This window comes from Prunus avium, chromosome 1 (genome assembly GCF_965620075.1).
Source record: "Prunus avium chromosome 1, drPruAviu1.hap1.1, whole genome shotgun sequence".
NCBI lineage: Eukaryota > Viridiplantae > Streptophyta > Magnoliopsida > Rosales > Rosaceae > Prunus > Prunus avium.
Window position 1 is genome coordinate 9,214,558 of NC_142284.1, and position 22,119 is coordinate 9,236,676.

General features: G+C 37.3%; 2 protein-coding genes across 9 annotated transcripts; one reads left to right on the forward strand and one right to left on the reverse strand.

Moving 5' to 3' along the window:
• Window positions 1–182: 182 nt before the first annotated feature.
• LOC110752510 (calmodulin-binding transcription activator 3-like) lies at window positions 183–8,165 on the forward strand. 7 transcript variants are annotated; one of them, XM_088247406.1, is made up of 14 exons: window positions 183–304; window positions 525–614; window positions 1,144–1,263; window positions 1,994–2,109; window positions 2,872–2,960; window positions 3,259–3,304; window positions 3,429–3,708; window positions 3,816–3,857; window positions 4,159–4,454; window positions 5,164–5,556; window positions 5,693–6,381; window positions 6,487–7,066; window positions 7,193–7,501; window positions 7,746–8,165. In XM_088247406.1, the coding sequence occupies exons 2-14, from the start codon at window positions 575–577 to the stop codon at window positions 7,839–7,841; spliced, it is 3,096 nt and encodes a 1,031-aa protein (XP_088103532.1). In that variant the 5' UTR covers window positions 183–304; window positions 525–574; the 3' UTR covers window positions 7,842–8,165. The 7 variants fall into 7 exon arrangements, with proteins under 7 accessions (XP_088103532.1, XP_088103533.1, XP_088103531.1 ...); XM_088247407.1 differs by having other exon boundaries at window positions 202–304; window positions 546–614; XM_088247405.1 differs by having other exon boundaries at window positions 226–304; window positions 438–614.
• On the reverse strand, window positions 8,018–20,440 carry POK1 (phragmoplast orienting kinesin 1). Of its 2 annotated transcripts, none has more exons than XM_021953172.2 (35): window positions 19,692–20,440; window positions 19,452–19,607; window positions 19,170–19,253; window positions 18,958–19,077; window positions 18,727–18,840; window positions 18,543–18,635; window positions 18,296–18,456; window positions 18,137–18,211; window positions 17,873–17,960; window positions 17,694–17,752; window positions 17,526–17,589; window positions 17,376–17,441; window positions 17,118–17,288; window positions 16,921–17,025; window positions 16,557–16,792; window positions 16,399–16,468; window positions 16,266–16,319; window positions 16,086–16,144; window positions 15,523–15,589; window positions 15,350–15,409; window positions 14,883–14,939; window positions 13,030–14,764; window positions 12,871–12,944; window positions 11,419–12,732; window positions 11,227–11,334; window positions 10,868–11,031; window positions 10,701–10,788; window positions 10,490–10,564; window positions 10,054–10,293; window positions 9,853–9,951; window positions 9,695–9,769; window positions 9,542–9,600; window positions 8,972–9,200; window positions 8,694–8,885; window positions 8,018–8,351 (listed from the first exon to the last, which is right to left on the reverse strand). In XM_021953172.2, exons 1-34 carry the CDS (start codon window positions 20,244–20,246, stop codon window positions 8,715–8,717), a joined length of 6,945 nt encoding a protein of 2,314 aa, XP_021808864.1. In that variant the 5' UTR covers window positions 20,247–20,440; the 3' UTR covers window positions 8,018–8,351; window positions 8,694–8,714. The 2 variants fall into 2 exon arrangements, with proteins under 2 accessions (XP_021808864.1, XP_088103529.1); XM_088247403.1 differs by having other exon boundaries at window positions 16,248–16,319.
• Between the last annotated feature and the right edge of the window lie 1,679 nt (window positions 20,441–22,119).

The following is a 22,119-nucleotide window of genomic DNA, read 5'->3' on the forward strand; positions in this document are numbered from 1 at the left end:
ATTAAATAAATTAACAGGAATCTCGGCTACAATTAAAAATGAAAATAAATAGGACGCGATGCAAGCTTAGCTGGCATAAAGGAAGACGACATACCACGTCGGATTATAAAATAGAATCCGTTCGCTGAATCAGTGTAAACACAAAGCATTTGCATATTGACTTCAATCCCTCTCAATCAATTCTTTTTTATTATTTATTTATTTACTTTTTAGTGCTTTTCACACGCTTCTCTTTCCCTCTCACCCCCTCCCTCCCTCCCTCCCTCCCTCTCTCTCTCTCTATCCATCTCTCTCTCTCTAAAAGGTACGTTTCTTCAACCGAAACCTCCTTCCCCAGCTCTCTCGCTCTTTCTCTGTGGAGACTGATTGCCTGAAAGCATTTCTCATTTCTTTTTGGTTATTGTTTTCGATTTTATGGTCGTTTTATTTATGAACAGAGTGAATATTTTGTTGATGATCTTTGTAATTCCTGGACTTGGATTTTGCTTTTTGCGTTTTGTTCTGTGGATTGGTGGTAATCACAGTCCCTCGCTCATGAAATCTAGGGTTTATGTGAGGTCGTCATTGGTCGCCCATGGCTGATACCAGAAAATACCTCCCCACTCAGCAACTAGGTCAGCTTTGTCTCCCTCTTCTCATTCCACATATATGTATGTTGTATATATATTTTCTTTTCCATATCAAAAGCGTTTTTTATTTATTTTATATTTCTCGGATTTCAAATCGGATTCTTCAATTTTCGTTTTGTTTTCTCTCTCGGTAATAGTCTTCTTGTCAAGAATGGTATGATTTTTTTCATGGAAATAATAATTTTGTGTGATCATTTGACTCACACTTCATGCATGCGTGTATTACTCTCACTTCCCTTTTGTTATCGCTGGTGGTTTCCGCTTGATGCAAGAATTAGTTTGTATGCATTAACTGAGTTAATAATCCTAGAAAGGAATGTTATTTTGAACACTGAAGTAATCTAGGGCCCATATTGTTGTAAGTGCATTGAGGTGCGTCTACTGTTTTCTTCACCAAATTGTGATACTGAAAGTGTCTACGTATTTGCTCCGACTTTTATTCTTCCCCGTACTCGTTTTGTGTAATTTAGTTTCAAGATCTTTAAACCTTTTGGTACTTTTGGGAATTTGGCAGACCTTGCCCAGATATTGCAAGAAGCCAAGGAGCGTTGGCTTCGGCCAGCTGAAATTTGTGAAATACTTCGCAACTATCAGAATTTTGAGTTAACCGCAGATCCGCCCGTCAGGCCTCCAGGTTGTACTTGGCATATTTTTCTGAATTACTACATTTGGATTATATGTGCTTGATCACTGTGTGTTCTGTCGGAATTTGTTAATTCCATCTTCCTTTACTTTTGCTGTTATACTTTTTCTTTAAATTGAATTATTTTTCTAATTCAGTAGGAAGTCTGTTTATTAATTTTTGGGAGGTGAGCTTCATTTACTTGTAGAATATGAGGGACAGAAATTGCCATAACAACTATTTTTTGGTGCATGAAACTTTTCTTTCTTTGTTTTCCCCTGGGGTTTCCCCATGTCCATTATTTTCTCTTGAGGTCTAGGTGTTACAAAACTCTCTGCAAGAAATTCACAATTATGTTCAAAGTACTCACTAATTGCTATGGTTAATTTTAATGATTTGACATGTGGTATATTTGATATGAAAAGGATATTGATTTGTTTAATTATTATTATTTGATATGGGTTAAGATGTGGAACAGTTGGACTGTTATGTTCTGTTCTCATTTGCATATACTGTAGGTATATATACACTACACATGTCATTTATTAAATTGTATCACTTAATTATTTGTTTATCCTTTCCCATTCTATCCCCAGAATCATCCGAAAAGATGTTTGTTTACTCGTGCACTTGTTACTTCAGCTAAAAAATCAATAGTACACTATTATCCTTTTGACAGAGATGGATCACTGACATTCTTCCCTGGTACATGCAAACGGAATCTAAATGTTCATTTTTCCAGCTGGTTCTTTGTTCCTGTTTGATCGAAAAGCACTCCGGTATTTTCGTAAAGATGGTCACCGCTGGAGGAAGAAAAAGGATGGAAAGACTGTCAAAGAAGCCCATGAAAAGTTGAAGGTGTGCTGTTCAATCTATTATTAGTAAGTACGCCTTTAGGGGTTGGTCCTAAGCGATGGAGTTGAGTTGTTGTCTGGTTGTTATCTTTTGTACCTGTATCATCTGTCTTTAGGGGGTCATAGTTTGACAGGGAACACAGATACCGCAGAAGTGATGGATCACAATAGGTGCCTGTAAGTTTTCATAGTTCATTTTGTGGGTACAAGGATGGTAAGCACTGAATTGAACTTATTGTAATTTTATGATGTCTTTTTCTAGATTGTCAATGTAAAGGATCAAGGTAAGCAGAGCATATAAGGTCATATGCTATGATTTTAATGCTTTTCAACAGTTCCGAGTCTTTAGACCATTGAATGTCCCTTTAATATATTAATTCCAGATTACTTGACCATATTTAGTTTTTACGTAAAGAGAACGTATATAGAATATACATTTGCACACATACTTTATGAAATCCAGTGCTGGGTGTTGCACTGAATTTAACATTCTTTTTTATTTAATTTGTTTTTTGGTAGGTTTGTAATGTAAAATAGATTCTTTTGTTTCTTCTCCCTATATCTTCTTCAATATCACTAAATTTGTCTTTCTGGTGCTCAAATCTTTTATGTTTAAGCTCTTTGTTAACACTAGCTATGATTTGACCTTTTCCATTTTCGTACATTGGAAAATTTCTTCTGTAATGATTAAGTCACTTCAATTATATTTGCCTATATTGGTACTGCTTAATATTTAGCTTTCTATTGGGGTTTTGACATTTTGTAGGCTGGCAGTGTAGACGTTCTTCATTGTTACTATGCCCATGGGGAGGACAATTCGAATTTTCAACGGCGGAGTTATTGGATGCTTGACATGTGAGTTTTCTGGTCTTGAGGACTAAACATTTAATTTAAAAATCCTGCAAAATCAAAGCTCGGTCTTTGGGTGGAAAATCTCTGATAGCCTAGATTATGGTTTTCTCAAAGTCTGTTTGAAGCTGCAAATTAGGAGATTTAAATTTCTGTGTTCTCAGTATACACTTCGAAGAGGACGGGTTGGGTTGCAGTTATGTTCAACAAATGCAATAACATTTTTTTTGTGCAATTAGTATCTTCTGTTTTCCTTCGTTTGCTTATTCGTCTCACTTTTCTCATTCCTTTTCTTGATTTTCAGGCATTTACAGCACATTGTTCTTGTCCATTACAGAAATGTGGGAGAGGTACTGTGTTTTTCTTTGTTAGTGTTGCAGATACTCTCTGTCCTTCCTTCGTCTTTGGTGGAATGATTTAACTTTACCGTCTATGGTATGCTTACTTTCTATGGTGTCCTGTGATGCTTTGCAGGCGTACCAGTCTGGTGTCCCTTGTTTGCTGGCAGATCCAGGGTCACAGGTTGCAAGCCCTCAAAGTGTTTCAGCACCTTTCTCTGCACAGGCAAACTCACCTGCCCCTACAGTTCAAACATCTTTTGCTTCAAGTCCAAACAGAGTTGACTGGAATGGAAAAACATTGTCCACAGAGTTTGAGGATGTGGATTCTGGGGGAGATGCAGGAACTTCATCTGTTGCCCAATCGATGTTTGGTTCCGTTTTGCATAATGCTTCTCTTCTTTCTCAAGTTGGAGGTAAAATGCATAGCCACAGATGCCGTTTTGTTTATGTTTAATTCGTTGAAACAGTTTTGAACATTTCTTTTAAGTCCAATATATTTTTTTCTTCTTCTTCTACGCAGTACCTCTGGACCTACTGCCGTTCCATTCAGTTTCTAATTTTGGTAAAAATATTTTCACAAATTCTGGTTTGGTTGTCCAAACTCATTTTACTCTGTCTCTGGCTTTTTAAGAGTAACTTGCACTATCCATTTTATCATACTCTGCTTCTTTATGTTTTGGCATCTCAGTTTTTCCCTTCTCATTTTAGTTGTTTTTCCTTTTCCCAATATATAGATGGACTTTATTGAGTAATGGTATCTTTTTACACATACAAAAGTCATATTTGTTTCAGTGATTGATGTCTTTTGCAATAATGTCATCAAAAATTAAAATATGTGACCAGGTCTCTCTGGTGCTTTTCAGGATTTCCTGAGTCATTCAGGGATCCCCTTAGTTCGTGGTATGCTGGACCTAAATTTGCTCATGGTGCTGGTTCATCTGTCTGGAATGGAATGGATAGCTCAACAAGAAATGAGCGCAGCATGCATGACCAAAACCTTTTTGTTGAAGCACCTAACAGAGCTGACTTCATAACTCATAAGCTAACAGATGCTAGATTAGATGTTGATTGTAGAGTCAACAATGTAACTTGTGAAGATAGGTTGACCACTGACATAGATGTCCAGGTTGCCACAGCATCTTCTCAGAGAGAAGCGCAGGTCTGTTTCTACAGCCACTTTTCTATGCATTTTTTCTTTCCAATTTTCTCTTTCTAATTTTATTTTATTTTCTAGTAAATGTTATAAAGACAAGGTGAATTTTCATTTCAATACTCTTTTTGGTAATCCAGAATTTTTCTTTCTGTTGCATGCCCTGTTTTTGTTTTTGAAAGAAAAAATGATAGCTGATATTACAACCTTCAGTAAATTTTCATGTTTTGAAGAAAAAAGGAGACCAGAGTCATACTGACATTTCAGTTCGGATATCCTATTTAACTTCAACTTATAATAAATGAAGTTACGAAAGTTTATTTAATCCTACCACGATAGTTCATGTTCTGGGGTAGGTGGAGTATCTTTTCCTGATTCCACAGATCATTTTCATATCAGGTAACTTATTTTAGAATGCTATTTTGTGCAATTTGGGATGTATTTGAAGTTGATGACAAGTCCAGTCATGCAGGCTTTTCCCTCTTTCTTCATGTAGTAATTGATGTGATGTATAAGCATTTGTTGTCATATGTCATGGAGAAATTCTAATACTAATCTGCATGTTCTCTCTTAGGTTGTTTTTGAAACCCAAGTATCAGATTGTTTAAAATTATTTTTCTTTTAGTTTGTTTTGCTAATGCAATTTATTTGCTTGGTTCTTTTTAGTTAGGTTTCCTGTGGTGTGAATCTACTTACTGGTACTTGAACCTCCTTGCAGGTGTCAAAGGAGCATGACTTTAATGTATTTCACCCTCAGGTTCAAGATTATTCCGATCCTCAAGTGGTTGTCAATTCTTCCAACCAAGTTGAAGAGAACTCTAGAGATGGTGGCGTCCGCAATGCCGAATCAGTAGAGCTTAAGAAACTTGACAGCTTTGGGAGATGGATGGATAAAGAAATTGGTGTGGATTGTGATGATTCCTTGATGGCTTCTGACTCTGGCAATTACTGGAGTCCACTTGATGCAGAGAATGGGGATAAGGAAGTATCCAGTTTATCACATCATATGCATTTGGATATAGATTCACTTGGCCCCTCTCTTTCCCAAGAACAACTATTTTCTATTCATGATTTTTCGCCAGATTGGGCTTATTCAGAAACTGAAACAAAGGTATGTATACACAGCTAATAGAGTTTGTATTTTGTCATACTTTATTATTATAATAATAAATATACACATACGTGGACATTTGTTATTGTTGTAATATATGTTGATCCTCAGTTTTTTCCTCTCTCCCCCTTTTCAGGTTTTAATAGTTGGTAGTTTTCTGGGAAGCAAGAAGCATACCACTGAGACTAAGTGGGGATGCATGTTTGGTGAAATAGAAGTTTCTGCTGAAGTTCTGTCTAATAATGTCATTCGATGTCAAACTCCATTACATGCTCCTGGGTGCGTTCCATTCTATGTGACCTGCAGAAATAGGTTAGCCTGCAGTGAGGTGAGGGAGTTTGAATATCGAGAGAAACCCATTGGAATAGCTATAAACACTTCAAAAGATGATGAATTGCGCTTTCAGATACGTCTAGCAAAACTCTCAAGCTTGGGCTCAGAGAGGAAGTGGTTGGAATGTACTGCTCTAGATTGTGATAAATGTAAGCTCAAAAGTTCCATATTTTCAATGAGAAACAACAGAGAAAGTGATTGGGAAACAATTGATGGGGCTTCTGTGGCATGCAAAAGTGATCACTTGACCCATAGAGATGTCTTGATTCAGAATTTGTTAAAGGATAGACTTTGTGAATGGCTAGTCTGTAAACTTCATGAAGGAGGCAAAGGACCACATGTTCTGGATAATGAAGGCCAAGGTGTTCTACATTTGACTGCTGCTCTTGGTTATGAGTGGGCCATGGGTCCAATAATTGCTTCTGGCATTAGTCCCAATTTCAGAGATGCTCGCGGAAGAACAGGGCTTCACTGGGCATCATATTTTGGAAGGTATAGTTGCCTCTTATAGATTCTTCTCTTTTTATGTTCAATATTATCGTCGGTTGTATTTTTGTATTTGGGGATTAGTTTTAACTTCAAATTCTCCATTTCTAGAGAGGAAACTGTCATCGCATTACTTAGATTGGGTGCCGCGCCAGGTGCAGTCGAGGACCCAACGTCAGCATTTCATGGTGGACAAACTGCTGCTGATCTAGCCTCGAGCAGAGGGCATAAAGGGATTGCTGGATATTTGGCCGAAGCAGATTTAACCAGTCACCTAGAGACGTTGACCATGAATGAGAACATAGTGAACAATGTTGCTGCAACGATTGCAGCTGAGAAGGCCATTGAGACTGCTGAAGTTATCACAACTGATGTGGTAGTAGATGAGCAATACTCTTTCAAAAGCTCTATGGCAGCTGTTAGGAAATCAGCTCATGCAGCTGCTCTAATTCAAGAAGCTTTCCGGACTCGTTCATTCCGTCAGAGACAGTTAACTAAGAGCGGAACTGATGTTTCTGAAGTTCAGTCTCATGACCTAATTGCACGTCGTTCCTTGAAGAGAGTCCAAAAGTTTGCTCACTACGAAGATTATCTCCATGTTGCAGCAGCTCTGAAGATCCAACAAAACTATCGTGGATGGAAGGGAAGAAAAGATTTTTTGAAGATACGTGACCGTATTGTTAAAATTCAGGTACCTCCTTGCATATGTTATCGATAACTTTGTTACTATTTTTTTTTTTTTTTTAACTGTGACCATTTTAAATTGAGACTTGGGGTGTACCTCATCTGAAGTATTGATTCTGCTTATCACTTTTAGGCTCATGTAAGGGGACATCAGGTTCGGAAGAATTACAAAAAGGTTGTGTGGTCTGTTGGTATATTGGAAAAAGTAATACTGCGTTGGAGGCGAAAAGGAGCTGGTTTGCGAGGATTTCGGGTGGAAAAAGCTGTTGAAGATGTATCCTCCGCAGTCAAGAAAAACGATGACTATGAATTTCTTAGTGTCGGGCGGAAGCAGAAATATGCTGGAGTTGAGAAAGCTCTTTCAAGGGTAAGGTCCATGGCTCGTCAGCCTGAAGCGCGTGAACAATATATGAGGCTACTTTCAAAGTTTGAAAAGCTTAAGGTAATATTTCATTCTGTTTGCATTTATCAAAAGAATAAATTTGCATCTGTTTTTTCTTCAACACATACTAGCATGTGTATCTTTCATGTTGCTCTAAAGTAAGATAAATCTTCAAAAGTCAAAATGTGGGGGAACAGGTCTTGCTACAAAATCGGGTTTTCAGGACTAAGTTCTTTCATTTGCTTTTATGTGCATTTGTGTAGTTTATTATTCGGTCATTCACGCCTGTTGTGTTATCAACCAGTTGGCTGATGGGGAGAGCCCTGCATCAAACCAAATTGAAAGTTCCGACGAAAGAGTGTTAGATGAGGTTCTGCTTGCACTCACCGAAGGTCAATGATCAACTTCACACCATGTCAAGTAATTTTATGGAAGCAAAGCTACCCATAATATTTTTGCCTGTAAGTAAACGTCCGCCGTGATTTTTACTTCGTCAAGAACACAACAGAAAGGGAGGAGAAAAGGGGAAAAGGCAGAATTGTATATGGCTCAGATTCTCTCTTTTTTCTTCTTCGACTTAACCAGTAGTTTAAATTTTATCTGACGTAGTTCATAGGGTAATGAAAAAGTGGGGCAGCTCATGTTCAAAATTTGACAACAGTTGACAAAAGTTTAGTTACCAGTGGAGCTATATTTTACAGTTACCTCGGGTTTCTTTTATCAATTGACCACTAGCTTCATATTTGTTTTGTTTTTTCCACATCAAAATATCAAACTATTTGACCGTCTGCATAAATTTTTTTTTCACACCTGATAAATAGCGCAACAAAATATACAAACACGAGTGACACGAGTGTAAAGCAACAAAACTATTTGACAAAGGGCTTGCGTGACACTTCATCGTAATTATCTGCAAAAAAGAATCAACTGTTTAAAATATTTATCTGATAATTATATTCACAAATATTATTTTTAAAGAATGTTCTGTTTCCCGACCAACAAAAAAAAAAGAATGTTCTGTTTTGATATCAACCAACACAAAAACACAAGAGTTGAACCCACGACTCATCCAAACTATGTACTTTATAGACATCAAAATAATGCCAGACAATAGGAATTTTGCAGAAGCATTTGACTAAATCAAGACTTAAATCTTCTGCTTCCTGTGGGCCGGTATTATGAATTACCAAAATGAAGAATGTTTGAGTTCAATATTTTCATGCACCATCCATTCACAAAAAAAATCACTCACCTATAATTTATAAATCTGTTTCTACCGCGACACGCGTTTGTCACGTGGATGACCGCCAACGCCGCCGCCGCCACCGCCACCTGCAGATTTGAAGTATTGAGCAAGTTCACCATTCACTCGAGAAAGATGCTTCTCAGAGTGTTCCAGCCTCTTGGTGAAATCAATTTCATGCAATTTCAACGAGCTATTATTCTGATTGATCAAGAAACACAAGTTAAAATAAAGTTACCAGTGCGGTGAAAAACCCAAATTCACGTGGAAACAAACAGAAAACATGCCTTGGGCTTGGATGTATGTGGATGTTGAATTGGCTGGTGTATAGTTGGTGTTCCAAGAATTGTTTTTACCATTTCATCCAGTTCCGCCACTCTCCTCTTTAGATTGGTTTTATCCACCTTCAACATCTCGTTCTGTGCAGAAAGCAACTGATCCCTGTCTTGGAGTTGTTGCAGAGTCATCTGGGCAGCCACTATATCCCCTTCCTTTTTATTTATTTCGGATATGCAACTACAGTAACAAAGTTTAAAAGAAGAAATTATGAACATAGTGACATGAGTTCGTAGTCATAAAATATACCAAATGTGAGCATTTTGCGTAATGAAATGAAATTTATTTGTGATTTGGACAATATCCTCTCTCTTTTTCCACAATTTTCCCACTTTTTTTTTATTACAATTTCGTCTACAGAACTAATTTTTAGCTTATTGCTTGCTGATTGATTGTTTTTTATTGCTGTTAAAATATCAATCGTACGGCAATTGGATCAATTATAAGTTTAATTTTTGGAGGTTACATAAATTGCAGTCACAAGGAAACAAAATCAAATTGGATAAAAAGATGTGACTAACCTCTGTCTTTCCTCCATTAGATCATTTATCTGCTTCCTTAAGTTGAGAATTTCTTGCTCCTAAAATGATGCCAAGATCAGTAAGTTAGGTCCACAGAAAACAGAAAAAAGGGAAGACAAATATTCAAATAAAAAGAAAATCAGCGGTACGAACCTTTTCTTGGAATTCTTCTGTTTGCTGATGAGCCTCTTCTACTAACTTTTGAACCTGGTACTGCTCTATCAAGTTCTAGATGACACCAAAAGAAGTGAAACAAATGAGAATTGCGGCTATGCAATTGTCATGCTTGAAAGTGACGGTCTGAAACTTACTGCATAGTTGGTCATGTCCAATTTGACACCAAGTAAATCCCGAATGACATCATGTGTCATGCTTTCTGCTGCAGCTAGCCTAGTGTTCAGCAAACATACCTGAGAGCAAGTTTCAATAAAATCAAATACTCTTCTAATATTTAACAATTGTTTCTACAAAAGCATTCGAGAAAGGGAAACTAAGCAAAAAGGGCACTTAACCTCCTTCTGCCGACTGGCTGCAAGTGCCTCTAGTTCCTCAATGCGATGCCTGGCTATAGACAATTCCTGATCCTTCTCCGTATTCATCTGCTGAACCAAACTTGAAATGCATCTGAATGGTGAGCTGGAGCCCCTTGTCCTGATTGAGCTCCTCTCAGATTTTTCTAATGCCGCAGCTGTTGATGCTGAATCTGTCTTATCTGCTTTTACTTCACAAACCATGGCCTCAAGAGTCTTGTACTGTTCAAAAGGTTGTGCAATGTCAAGATTTGGATCATTTACAATTATTCATATATCCATTCACGATTAACAAAATTATCCCGAACCCTTCTTTCCCTTTTTTCACCAACAAAAGTTCAGCTATTTCAGTATTAATAATGGCATAAGAAATGTTTAAGGATCTATCCAATGGTGATAGTAATTCTAGTATATGTACCTTCTGGTGGTACTGTGACGTCTGGGCTTCAGCATGCAACACGATCTCAGAGATGTATTCTTTGCATTGTTTGATCTTCAAGATTTATGCACAAATTGTCGAACTTTAGTTTTTAGAAGACATAAATACAAGATAATTTAAGGTACATTGTCGAAAAAGACAACTAGGGTTAAAAATAAAAATAAAAACCACCAGCAAGACAGGATCTCACCTCTTTATCCTGTTCTGCTCTTTCCTCTTCAAGAAGCTTTATCTTATTATGAGCCTCATGAAGTTCCAGTAGCCTACTCTGCAGTTGCCTGTATCAAAATTATTTCTTTAAATTTAAGGTAAATTAAAAGCAGAAAAATAAAATTTATATGAGAAAGCAAGCAATACCTAGAAATCAGATTTTCAGCTTGTTCAGAATTCATGTTTTCTGAGTCCACATTTTCACTGAAATTTTCTACTGTTAACAGTCTGTGTCTTAAAGCTTGTAGCTCCAGCTCTAGTGCATCTCTGATCAACCGATGCCTTTCTACCTCGTCATTCATCTCATATACCTAAGAGAAGGAACGATTTTGGGAATTGAAACCAATAGCCAAAAGACATCAATAACCGCTCTAATCCCTCGCTCACCAATAAAAGAGATACTTGGCTAAATGTTTGCATGTAAGAAAAAACAGCGAGTATTGATACTGGCACTCCATTGATGTTCATGTGTTAAATACAGAGACAAAAACGCCCAGGGAGCTAACCTTCTTTTCCAGTACATTGATGGTACATTCAAGCTCCTCCACAGAGCGTTCTAATATTTTAACCTCCTCTTCCTTTTGTTCGGCATACATCTTACTTGCCTCAGATTCCTAGAAATATTAGTACAATATAAGAGAATCCACCTGCAATCATAACTATGCTATCAAATGAACAAGAAAAAAACCTGAACATACCTGGCGAGCTTCAATAGAGATAGCCTCATGTTCATCGGATATTGCATATGCCATCTCAAGTTTATCGTTCAGGGACGCAACTTCTTCAAGAAGTCCGTCTCTCTCGCTGATGACCCTTCTCAACTCATCCTCGATACCTTCAACTTGACAGAGTAATTTTGTTTCCATTGAAGAAGTCAAATGAAGAATTTCTTTTTCCAAACCTTTCACCACTTCCTTCTGCTCTTCCAGTTGTTCATTGGCTTCAGAATTTTTTTGATAGAGATCATTTAGAAGCACTTTCAACTCAAAATTTTGCTCTGAGAGAGTATTGATTGTATCTTTGGCCTGCTCAAGATTAGAATTTGATAAAAGCAGAGCCTTTTCAGTATCAGTAAGATGATCCTCAAGCTTTTTATGTTGAAACAGCATGTGATCAAGCTGGCATATTTTCATTTCTAGCTCATTCTGAATTTGGCTCAAAGATTTTATCAGCTTTTCAGTTTCATCCTTTATATCCGTTGTGTTGGATGCTGATTCCTGCAACATTCTAAAATCAAAATGCAAGCCCTCCAGTAGAGCATCTTTCCGTTGCAGTTCTTCCTTCAGTGATAAATTCTCGTGCATCAAACTATCACGGTACAAACTGAGCTCACCAGCTTTCAAATTTGTGACTCCACTTTGATCATTATCATCTTTGGAGATGTTACTAGTAAGCACAATGTCATCCTCACAACTTGACCACATTTTTTGTTGTTTATTTGTAATTGAAAGGCCTTCTTGCTGTCTGCTGGAGCGGAAACCATTTCCTACATTAAAGCATGGTATTTTGTGGATCATCTCTCCTGTGAGACACTGATGAAGGACAAACATGGCAAATTTTTTCTCCAATGTCTCAGCGCATATTTCTTCTAGTAATGATCTTGATTTGCTAATGAAGCAGTGTATCTCCCTTCCCATAGAAAAAGTATCAGCATATAATACTTTGAACCTGTCCTCCACTTCACATTTTAATTGCATAAAACACTCTTCAAGCAAAGACAATGATTTTGCTATCTCCACCAAATTATAACGGGATTGATCCTGCAGTAGTTCATTCTCTCTTTCTTTCAAATGTACTGAAGTTTTGAGATGTTCAACTTCTTCAATAAAGCTTGCTTTCTCTAACATCAGTTCCTCACCAGTTTGCTTCCACAGGCCAGTCAATTCTTTTGCATTTTCATTTGCTTCCATCAAGGCATTTAACATAACATCAGCCTCTTTTATTGTTGCATGCGCTTCTTCAAATTTGGTTAAGAAGCTACTAGCAAAATCACTCTTCTCATCAGAAACTACCTGCCAATTTTGCTGACTTAGTCTCTTATTTAGAAAAGATTGATTAGGACAGTTCTACTATTAATCCTTTCTAATATATAGTTGCCTCACAAATTTACAATGCAAGAATTGGATGATTTGAGAAAAAATTTGTTGTACCTTTTCTGTAGTAGCATGACAACCATAAGAACTCTCTGTCCCCGACTCGAACAATGGAACAAGTTGTTTCAGCTCTGCATATAATATGATCTGATTAAGTCCCTTGATCAATTTATGTTTCTAATCGTTAAAAGTGTAGTTACTCAGTAAAGAATATACCTGCTGGTTGAGAACGACCTCCAATGTCCAACTCGCTAATGAGTGTGGCTAGCCTAACATATAGTTTGTTGAAAGCATCAAGTGCCATCTCTAATTCCTTTTTCAGGCAGAATGTTGCTCCTTTAGAGTCCGTGAAAGTTTTTAAGACCCACTTTGACTCTTCTGGATCTTGATCAGCAGACTGAAGTACTGAGCCTTCTTTAACTTTCAGGTCCCCCGTTTGCCCTTCTAATGCCCACAATTTGTTTCCAGAAGCAAAACTTTCGGTTGACGAATCACAGCTTGATGTAGTACTATCAGTACTCCATTCATCTTCATCTTCTAAACTGTTGTCTGCTGAAGGGCAATCATACGCATTTACTTTTGTGTAAATGAAATCTTCAGTAATTTTCAATCTACCATTTGCTACAGTGAGCTCATTTTTTATTTCAAGAATCATGTGATAAATATCTTTAGACTTCAGATACTTGTGTGCTTCTAATGATAGCGACTCAACTGTACAAAACTGAGAAACTTTGGAATGCTCTCTTAACTCCATATATTTCTTCTTCATTTCACGAAGTTCACTTACCAAGTTTTGAACCAACTCCTTGTATTCATCAGAAACTTCACTAATGTTGGTCCCAAGGGCCACTATATGCATTTCTGTATCTGCATAAAATGCTTCGATAGCATTCTCAGACTCCAATATTCCTAACCTAGCCGACTCAAGTTCAGTAATGACATCTTCTAATCCTAAAGCATTTACTTTTGTGTCAGAACTTTTCTGGCTGACCAGTCCGGCTGGTGTACCTAGTATTGAGATGGGAATGTTTCTCTCGGTTTTATCCGTCGCCTTCTGATCCGTAAGCCATTTTATTACAAGGAATGCAGCATTGGCACAATTTTCTGCTTCTTTGACCTGAATTTCCTTGAATATAAGTTTCCTCTCTAGCATCTCTACCATGTTGGTCTGCTCATCCAACCGCATGCATAAGGAAATTTCCTCTTTGGTTTCATCATTATCCAGATGTTGGAGTTCACTTAAAGCAATTGCTGCTCCCTTCAAGGAACTTAACTTCTGTCCCATTTCTGTTACCATCGTTTGCGTATCTTCCAAACTCTTCTGTAGTAGTTCAATTGTTTCTTCCTTTTCCATGCAAACTCTGGCAGCCCTCTGGACATCTTCACTAATACAAACATTAGCTTGAGGAAACGAACAAGCAATACTTTCTATTTGGCTGGAGGCATTTTTGAGGGATCTAGAACCATCTAGGAGGAATCTTGTTAGTTCAAAGGTTGCCTTTTCCCACTCCACACTCAGTGACCTTATCTCATTCTCTTTAGCTGCAATGGTGTTTTTCAGTATCTTATTTTCCTGAATCATGCAGTGTAATCTCTCATCAAGTTCAAACTGAAGGGCAGCAACCTCTTCCTGTAAATGAAGAATTGTGTTTGCTGTCTCCATCTCAACCTGTTCACAGACTATTTCAGTCTGTTTCTGGTGAGACAACTGTAATAGCTGATCCTCTTGAAAGTGGCTATTGAGTAATCTGACCTCCTCCAGGTCCTTAACCATTTTGTCCAATTTAGCTTGCAAAGCCTTCCTCTCAATGTCTTCACTAATCTCCATAATACACTTGTTTTCCTTATGTAAATCACCTGATTTCAGAAAACGACGTTCATGTTTCACCTCCAATTGGATTTCTATTTTGTCCTTGTTGCTTGATATGTACATGTCTCTGCAGCATTCCTCCTGCACATGATGTAAAATAGTTATTAAATGAACTTGCAACAATCTAGCATCCATTTACTGTTTATTGAGTATCATCACCAGCATTTTGGTCAACATGAATCACAACCCCATCATCTACCTGGGAGTAAGATGCCGTTTCATCTCCAGAGTCACTCCCCATAGATAGGGTTTCAACCTGCAAAGTGATGGCCAATTGTAGATTTGATTCAAAAAAGAAGGAAAAGAAAGTAGATGACGTCTATGTAAAGCTTGAATCTATTTAAAACTAGTTGGTTTCTGTCTGGTACAATTTTTTCCCCTTTTCCATGGATCTTTTCTGTTTTCTTTTTAGTAAAATGAAGTATGCAAGAATGGAAGTGGTAACTTTTCCATGAATTAGCTTGGACAGTGCAACACAACATGATTTCATGGCATACGTCAAAAACATGAATCAGCTTTACTTTAAATGCACAGAAAATGAACTGGGATATAGCAACGAGGAACAAAAATCATGTACAATTGAAAAGAATTCCAGTTTTTAAATGATGTTCACCTCTGTAAATTAATTGGACATTAGGCAGGAACCAGCGTGATATATTGACTTACCATCGAATACTTATCTGATTGCCTGAATTCCTCAGTATCCTTGGAGAAAGAATCTCTTACCTGCACTTATATAAAGATTGTTAATAAACTACAGACAAAGCTTACAAACTTTCAAAACAAAAAGCTTACAAAATTGTTTAAGCAGTGCTAGGTAGTTTATTAGTTATACTTACAGAACCGGAGGCAGCTTGACTGGAGTTCATATACTTTCGCAATTCTAGTTGTAGTTCATCTACTTCCCTGCAGACATAAAATCATAAATAAGCAACATGGGAGTTGTCAACTCAAATCCAAACAATGCAAGAAATTTGCCTTCTCAGAGTCAATATGATGATCAGGTTTAAATTGTACTAATAGCATCAAAAAGTAATTAGTCAAACACAATGGCCTTCGCGACAGCTCACTACAGCAATGGCAATGCAATACAGTAAATTATGGATAGAATGTCCACATATATGGCTATCATTTACTGACAGCATCAGTATTTTACCATGTGGAGGAATAACGGGTGAGATAATCCTCTGAGCCCTAGGTTGTTTGGTATCCAGGGAAAAAGAGCGGGACTAAAGTGCAAATTCAAGGAGTGTACATAAACTAGTAAACTTAAAAGAAAATAAAGCAGCTAATAAATGCACTGTCATATGCTAGCCGCAGTAGAACTAATACAAATTTGAGGGCAGTTTGTTGCAGTAACTAATAAAACATGTGTAAGTGTATATTGTTAAAGAAAAAATACCTGATCAATTTAGAATTCATGTTCCTGCAATCTTCCAATTCCTTTATGGTATCACTATTCTGCACTCTTGAAAATATGCACATTAAAGATTTGGAGGTCCCTAAAAGGGGATATGCAACATTTTTATAGGAAAAAATTTATGTAACACGTAACATAACTAACCAAAAAGTGCTTTCCGACCTGATTTTCATTTTCTGTTGAGAATGGAAGTTTTCCTTGAAGTATATCCAGAAGCTGCACATGAAACATGCTTTAGATAGCCACCTTAGAGTGCATGAGACAGTTTAGGAAGGAGGAGGAGATTTTTATGGACCTGATTGCGTAGTTCTGATACTTCAGCTAGCAATGTTTCTCTCTCTCCATGTTCATAAAATTTTTGGTACCTGGCATGAAGAATACAAAATGAGGCAATGGCATCCAGAAAGGTGAAAAAGAGCAATCATCTACAACATTGACCCATGTGGAGTTTACAATTTAAGTTGCTCGAGAAGTCTACAGTTCTCCACAGCATATCTGGTCAATTCTGGATTGCTTTCAAATCTTGCTTGCAGCAGCTGAATCTCTTCAAGTAAAGCCTTGTTCTCCTCCATGAGATACTTCTCAGCCGACAGCATTCCATCCGTCAACAATTCAAGTCGTTTAATTTTTTCCTCACGAAACCTTAGCATCATTTTAGTTTGTCCAGCATCCTCCTCACTTTGGCAAACCTACAGAAATGCCACAACAAAAATAAACCGCTTAACACGGTGCTATTTATGCAATTAAGAATTATAAAATAATCAAGAACTTTATAGATAGGGGAAACTAAATAACTACTTGTTCCAACAATACGCACCAAGCGGTTCATGTCTTCAATTTCAGCCACCAACTTCTGGACTGCATTGTCTGCCATCTTTTCCCTCCTTAAAGCACCAACTAAGATGGTATCCATGCAATTCATCTGTTAAGTTTGCATTATAACTCGTTACCATAATTGCATCATGCAATTTATAAGGTGTAGGAAACGATTTTTTTTGTACAAAATCAAAATACCTTCTTGTTTCTGACACTTGGTAATTTAAGATTCTCAGTTGGCATTTTATCTTCTAGAGAGTCATTGTATTCCTCAGGCAACTCATTGAATCTAGGTTCTTCAATACTTGGCACACCGCTTGATGAAGACCATGAGATATTATGGTGCTTCATTAGGAAGGACAACTGGCCCTGTTTGGGTTCGAAAAATGCTTTAGTTCTACCATCTAGGAAATGTCAAAGGTAAAACTTTCACAAGCGTGCAAATATAACCCATGCCTTTAGCTGTTGGATTTGTTGCTGAAGTGCAGTTATGTCACCTGAAGCATCTTCATTCACTTTAGCCTGGATAAAGATGGAAAATTAAGTAAACAACTAAGAAGAGAATGTGAGCACGTGTGTGTGTGCGTCAGTGTACCAGGTAAGTACATTGTTCTGGATAAGTTTGGCACGCTGGGCAAACTTCAAAGTGCTGAGTGTCTCATTTGCAGAACTACAAGGAAAGCAAAGGTCAGTTTAAGGAAATAAATAGAAAAGAAAAAAAAAAAAAAAAAAAAAAGCAAAGTAATCTAGAACTAGGAAAGAATCAACACAAACCAAATAGATGGGCTGACATTGGCAATTATAGTTGTTTTTGAGTTCCCACCCAGAGAATCCTGCATCTCAAAGTTGTAGGCCAATTAAGTTCTGTATTAACATGCACTAAAAGCGCAAGTATGCACATTATTATGAAATTTCATGAAATCTCTTGGGCTCCAGAGCTTTTGGTGTCTAACCTGAAGCAGAAACGTAAGTCTTGAATCTCGATAAGGAACATGTCTATGTTTCCCGTGTGCTAAATCAACTAAAGACATTATCACCAACCTAAAACCACAGAGTGTTACATGTCAACCAACTGAAAAACCAAACTCAAATCTGACTGGCACTAAAGGCATATAAGTTTAATTCAACCATGTTCAAATGGACCAATTCTTATATGTATTTCTAGAAACAACACTAATCAACAAATTGGCATTTGAAACAGGTTTCGAAATAATTACCCAAGAGTTGATAATGATTTGTTAATATTTGCTGCTTCTTTCAAACGATCTCCCTCTGCACCAGAGCTTTTCTGCCTGAATTAATAAGCAAGTTAGCGCATAGGCCTTGAACAAAAAATTAAAACCAAAAAAAAGGTGGAATATAAAGATGGTAGTTACCTTTCCGAACCAGCTAAATCTACTAAGTTCAACCTTGCAAACCTAAAATGGGTCATGGAATCTTTTTCCCAACGGCTTTCAATGATACAAGTGAAAACACTGTGGGACCGGCTGCTCTCACTGTTCATGTGTGTTGCCGCCATTTTTCTGTTTGAAGCACCCTAAGAAAATAAATATACCGAAATCATATTCAAACCCTAATATGTAATTAATTGTAGGTAAGATAACTTTTATCATAAAGTACCACCTGTAACAGAAGCTTGACAACATCATTCACATCCCTCACATTATATTCTGTAAGGTTTTCAACATATACCCCTTTCTTCAGGTCCTCCCTGAGCTATAATAGGGAAGTAAGATTTACTTAATGCTCAAAAGAACAATGTTTAAGTGGAGCATCCAGCATGAACATTTAGAAAGGTATCAATTACTTGTAGATTAGTTGATGAAGGCTCCAAGAGATCCGTTATCTGCTCATTGTAAATCTCAAGAAAGGAACATTTGCAGCTGTACTTCAACTCTTCCTCCATCCTGCTCTCCTCTTCCTGCACATATGAATTATAGTAAGACATCCTATTAAAAGAAAAGAACAGCCTAGAAGGCTATATTGATTCAATTCAGAGGCGTAGTCGTGAAAGATATCAATAATGTGAACAGCGCACCACTCTGATCCTGTTAAACAAATATTCAAAAATGCGTGGAGTAATCCCACAATCTTCATTGAGCTGCCCTTCAACCTCATATATTTCACCCATCATTGTGTATGTTTTGCCACTGCCCGTCTGCAGATAAACAACTTAGACTGTAACTTGGCAGCCAAATAACATGAAAACCACACCACACACCAAACTATTTAACTTCTCGGAAAAAGTACCTGACCGTAAGCAAACATGCAGCTATTATAACCAGACAAGCAATTCTCCACCATGGGCAACCCAGCAACTTTAAACAGCTTTTCCTGCAGCAAATTCAAGCAAGACACCAAATGAGCTTCCACTAAATTGAACTTAATATGGTTTCATACAACCCAATAAAGTGAAAATTAGGTCTCTCTCTCCATTTTTGTACATAATCTGATAGTACTTTATAGGTTGTAGTGAAAACCGGGAAGCGAAAATCATGTCCTTTTTTTCATAACCATATGTTAAAACCAAACCTGTGATATCGTCTCGCATGCAATATGATCAAATGTGAATCTGGTTTCAGGATGACCATGCCACACCAAAGTCTTGGCGCTTTCCTGCTTCAAACACCCACCGTGCCCTTGCGAAGCCCTCTCTATATTACTCAATGGCCGAATTCGAATCAGCACCTGAACTCAAAACCAATCAAACCAATCAAATCCACAAAAATCAATTATATTCAACATTTACCAAAGCAGAATTAGTCCCCGAACCTGCACATTGTGATCAGTCCAGAACGATGAATCTTCGGCAAGCTCGAAATGCGGAACCTGAGTTAAAACCTCGGAATTCACCACCGAAATCTCCCGGGAGATTCTAGAACAACTCCCTGCTCTGCCTCCATTGTACTGCGGAGCTTTGCTTCCTGTACAAATTGCTCCACCAATCGAAGCTCTCGAGCCGTTCCTCGCCGGAGTGCTTTGCGCTGAGTTTGGCTCCGAGTGCGCCTTCCCTCCGCGACCTGAAACCCTAGGAGTTCCATTGCTGAGACCGCCATTTCCAGCTCTGTCCGGGGCTTCAAGTTTTCTATCCGATAAAGAATACCGACCAGATCGAATTGCTTCAAACTTCGGTTGTGAATCGAAATCGAGTTCGTGAAGCTCCTTTTGCAGCTGAGCTGGATCTGCTATGCTGTTTAGAGGTGTTCTAGGAGGAGGAAAATGGATTTGGTTCGACGAGGCTTCGAACTCGTTCTCGTTCGGTTCAGATTGTGAGTTCTTCGAAACGTTTCGAGCCGGGAATCGAACAGTTGAGCTCTCTTTCGACATGGTGAGCTCGGAGTTTGAGTAAAACAAATAGACTGTTGCTTTTGTTCCCGAATTAGAAACAGAGTTTTGAATCCATGAGAGGAAGAAGAAGAAGAAAACGATGACGTTTTAGGTGAAATTGTGGTTTTCTTTGGCTGTGGGGAATGAGAGGTGTGCGTTGAGATTTGAGTGGAAAGTGTCAGACTGTTGGAAAGTTTGAATGGTAAAGCTCAGTGATAACAGGCCCGCCCGTTTTTTAAACTTGAATTGTTAGCGGGGACGCTCCTGCACTCTTTGTATTTTTAAATTGACCCCACATGTACATTGAAATTCTATAAAAAGCCTTCCGGAGTGATGTCGTTTTGGGTTATACTTATATGATAACCCAACTTACTTAATTTATAACCACATTACCATGTTTTGTGTTAAACTCGTGGACATATCTTATGGCTTAGTAACTAAACTGATCATTTTATCCCTAACTCAAAGTTAACAAACTCATGACTCAAAGGTTCAATTCGCTATATAATAAAGGCAAGGAAAATTATCAGTAACTCTAGAAAGATTTATACAACATCAAAAGAAGAAATCAAAAATAAAAAGTGAATGAGATAATGTTTCATTACACAACGATAATTTTAACTATGTTATATAATATAGAAAAAATAGAGTTACTTGTCTCTAATGCAAATCAAGTTTGTAACATATTCAATTTGTTCGAGCTTTATTCTAAAGAAATAAGCCAAACTCGTTAAGCTTTTTAAAAATATAAGCCAAGTTTAAGTTTCATAAAATTTGTGAGAAGTTCAAATTATATGATCACGAGACATCTTATAAAGTTAAAGTATTTACAAGCCAACAGGGTCTAACCCAGTGAAAATGGGCTTTGATTTGCATACTAGAGGTCTCATATTCAAATTCTCATGGTATCTTTTTTTCTTCTTCTTTTTTTGTCGAAATCCCTATAACATCTTAGTTGTGTGCATCAGTGTGAGAAACCTCATCCCCTGTAGTTTAGACTATCGCTTGTAAAAAAGGGAGAATATACAAATTAAGCTTAAGGATACACTGAGTAAGCATAGCTTAAGGATACCCGAATTTGAATACCCTAATACTGGCTTGGCTTGCTTCTACTAGCTAGTTTATGCCAATATTGAAATCATGCGCATTGAAAAAGAATCTTGAGGATTGTTTTTTAACATAAAAAGTGTAAGAATGATGCCAATGCAATGATGCATCTGTTGCCGAAATGGTGATTAAAGAAAAAGAGTTTTAAGGGGTGGAAATTTGAATTCAAACATCAATAACATGCATGGAAATTGATGATTAAAAGAGAAAAGCGGATTAGTGGAGCGGGTTGAAGTGGGACATTATAATAGAATGCTCATGGTGGTGGGGGTTTGTGATTAGGATAGCAATTTTATAATTACGTACTGATTGTTGTCTCTAGGATGATTAAGACTAATGAAATCTGAGGAAAACTTCATTGGAAAATGTCCAATTATACTCTGGACTTGCTGAAGGCAATGCATTTGGAAAATAATTTTTTTTTATATTTACTTTTTTGGCAAAGAGGAGGGATATCCCGGTAGAAACAAAGAACAATAATAAATCATCAACAAATTCTGTAAAGCACACTATATAAATTGTTATTGATGTCAAAATGGCTAAAGAAAATTCATGTCAAGATTTTAATTATTCCATGAAGCACAATTTTGAGAGTCATTCATTATTAGGGTTAATTGTCAATTTACCCCTTGAACTTGTACACTACTTTCAATTTGCACCCTCAACTTTTTGGTTGGAAAATTAAGTACACGAACTAAATTTTATTGCCAATTCACTCCCTATCATCTAAATCTCAACATTTCATCCAATTTTCTGTTAAATATGA

Bases quoted from the DNA above. Each gene is read 5' to 3' on its own strand.
- LOC110752510 (XM_088247406.1), top strand. From the start codon at position 575: ATGGCTGATACCAGAAAATACCTCCCCACTCAGCAACTAG. The intron at 3,858-4,158 runs GTAAAAATATTT...GGTGCTTTTCAG, and splicing joins CCATTCAGTTTCTAATTTTG to GATTTCCTGAGTCATTCAGG. The intron at 5,557-5,692 runs GTATGTATACAC...CCCCCTTTTCAG, and splicing joins ATTCAGAAACTGAAACAAAG to GTTTTAATAGTTGGTAGTTT.
- POK1 (XM_088247403.1), bottom strand. From the start codon at position 20,246: ATGTCGAAAGAGAGCTCAACTGTTCGATTCCCGGCTCGAAACGTTTCG. The intron at 16,793-16,920 runs GTGCGTATTGTT...GCATTTCTGTAG, and splicing joins TTGAAGACATGAACCGCTTG to GTTTGCCAAAGTGAGGAGGA. The intron at 12,945-13,029 runs GTATATTCTTTA...TATTATATGCAG, and splicing joins AGGTCGTTCTCAACCAGCAG to AGCTGAAACAACTTGTTCCA.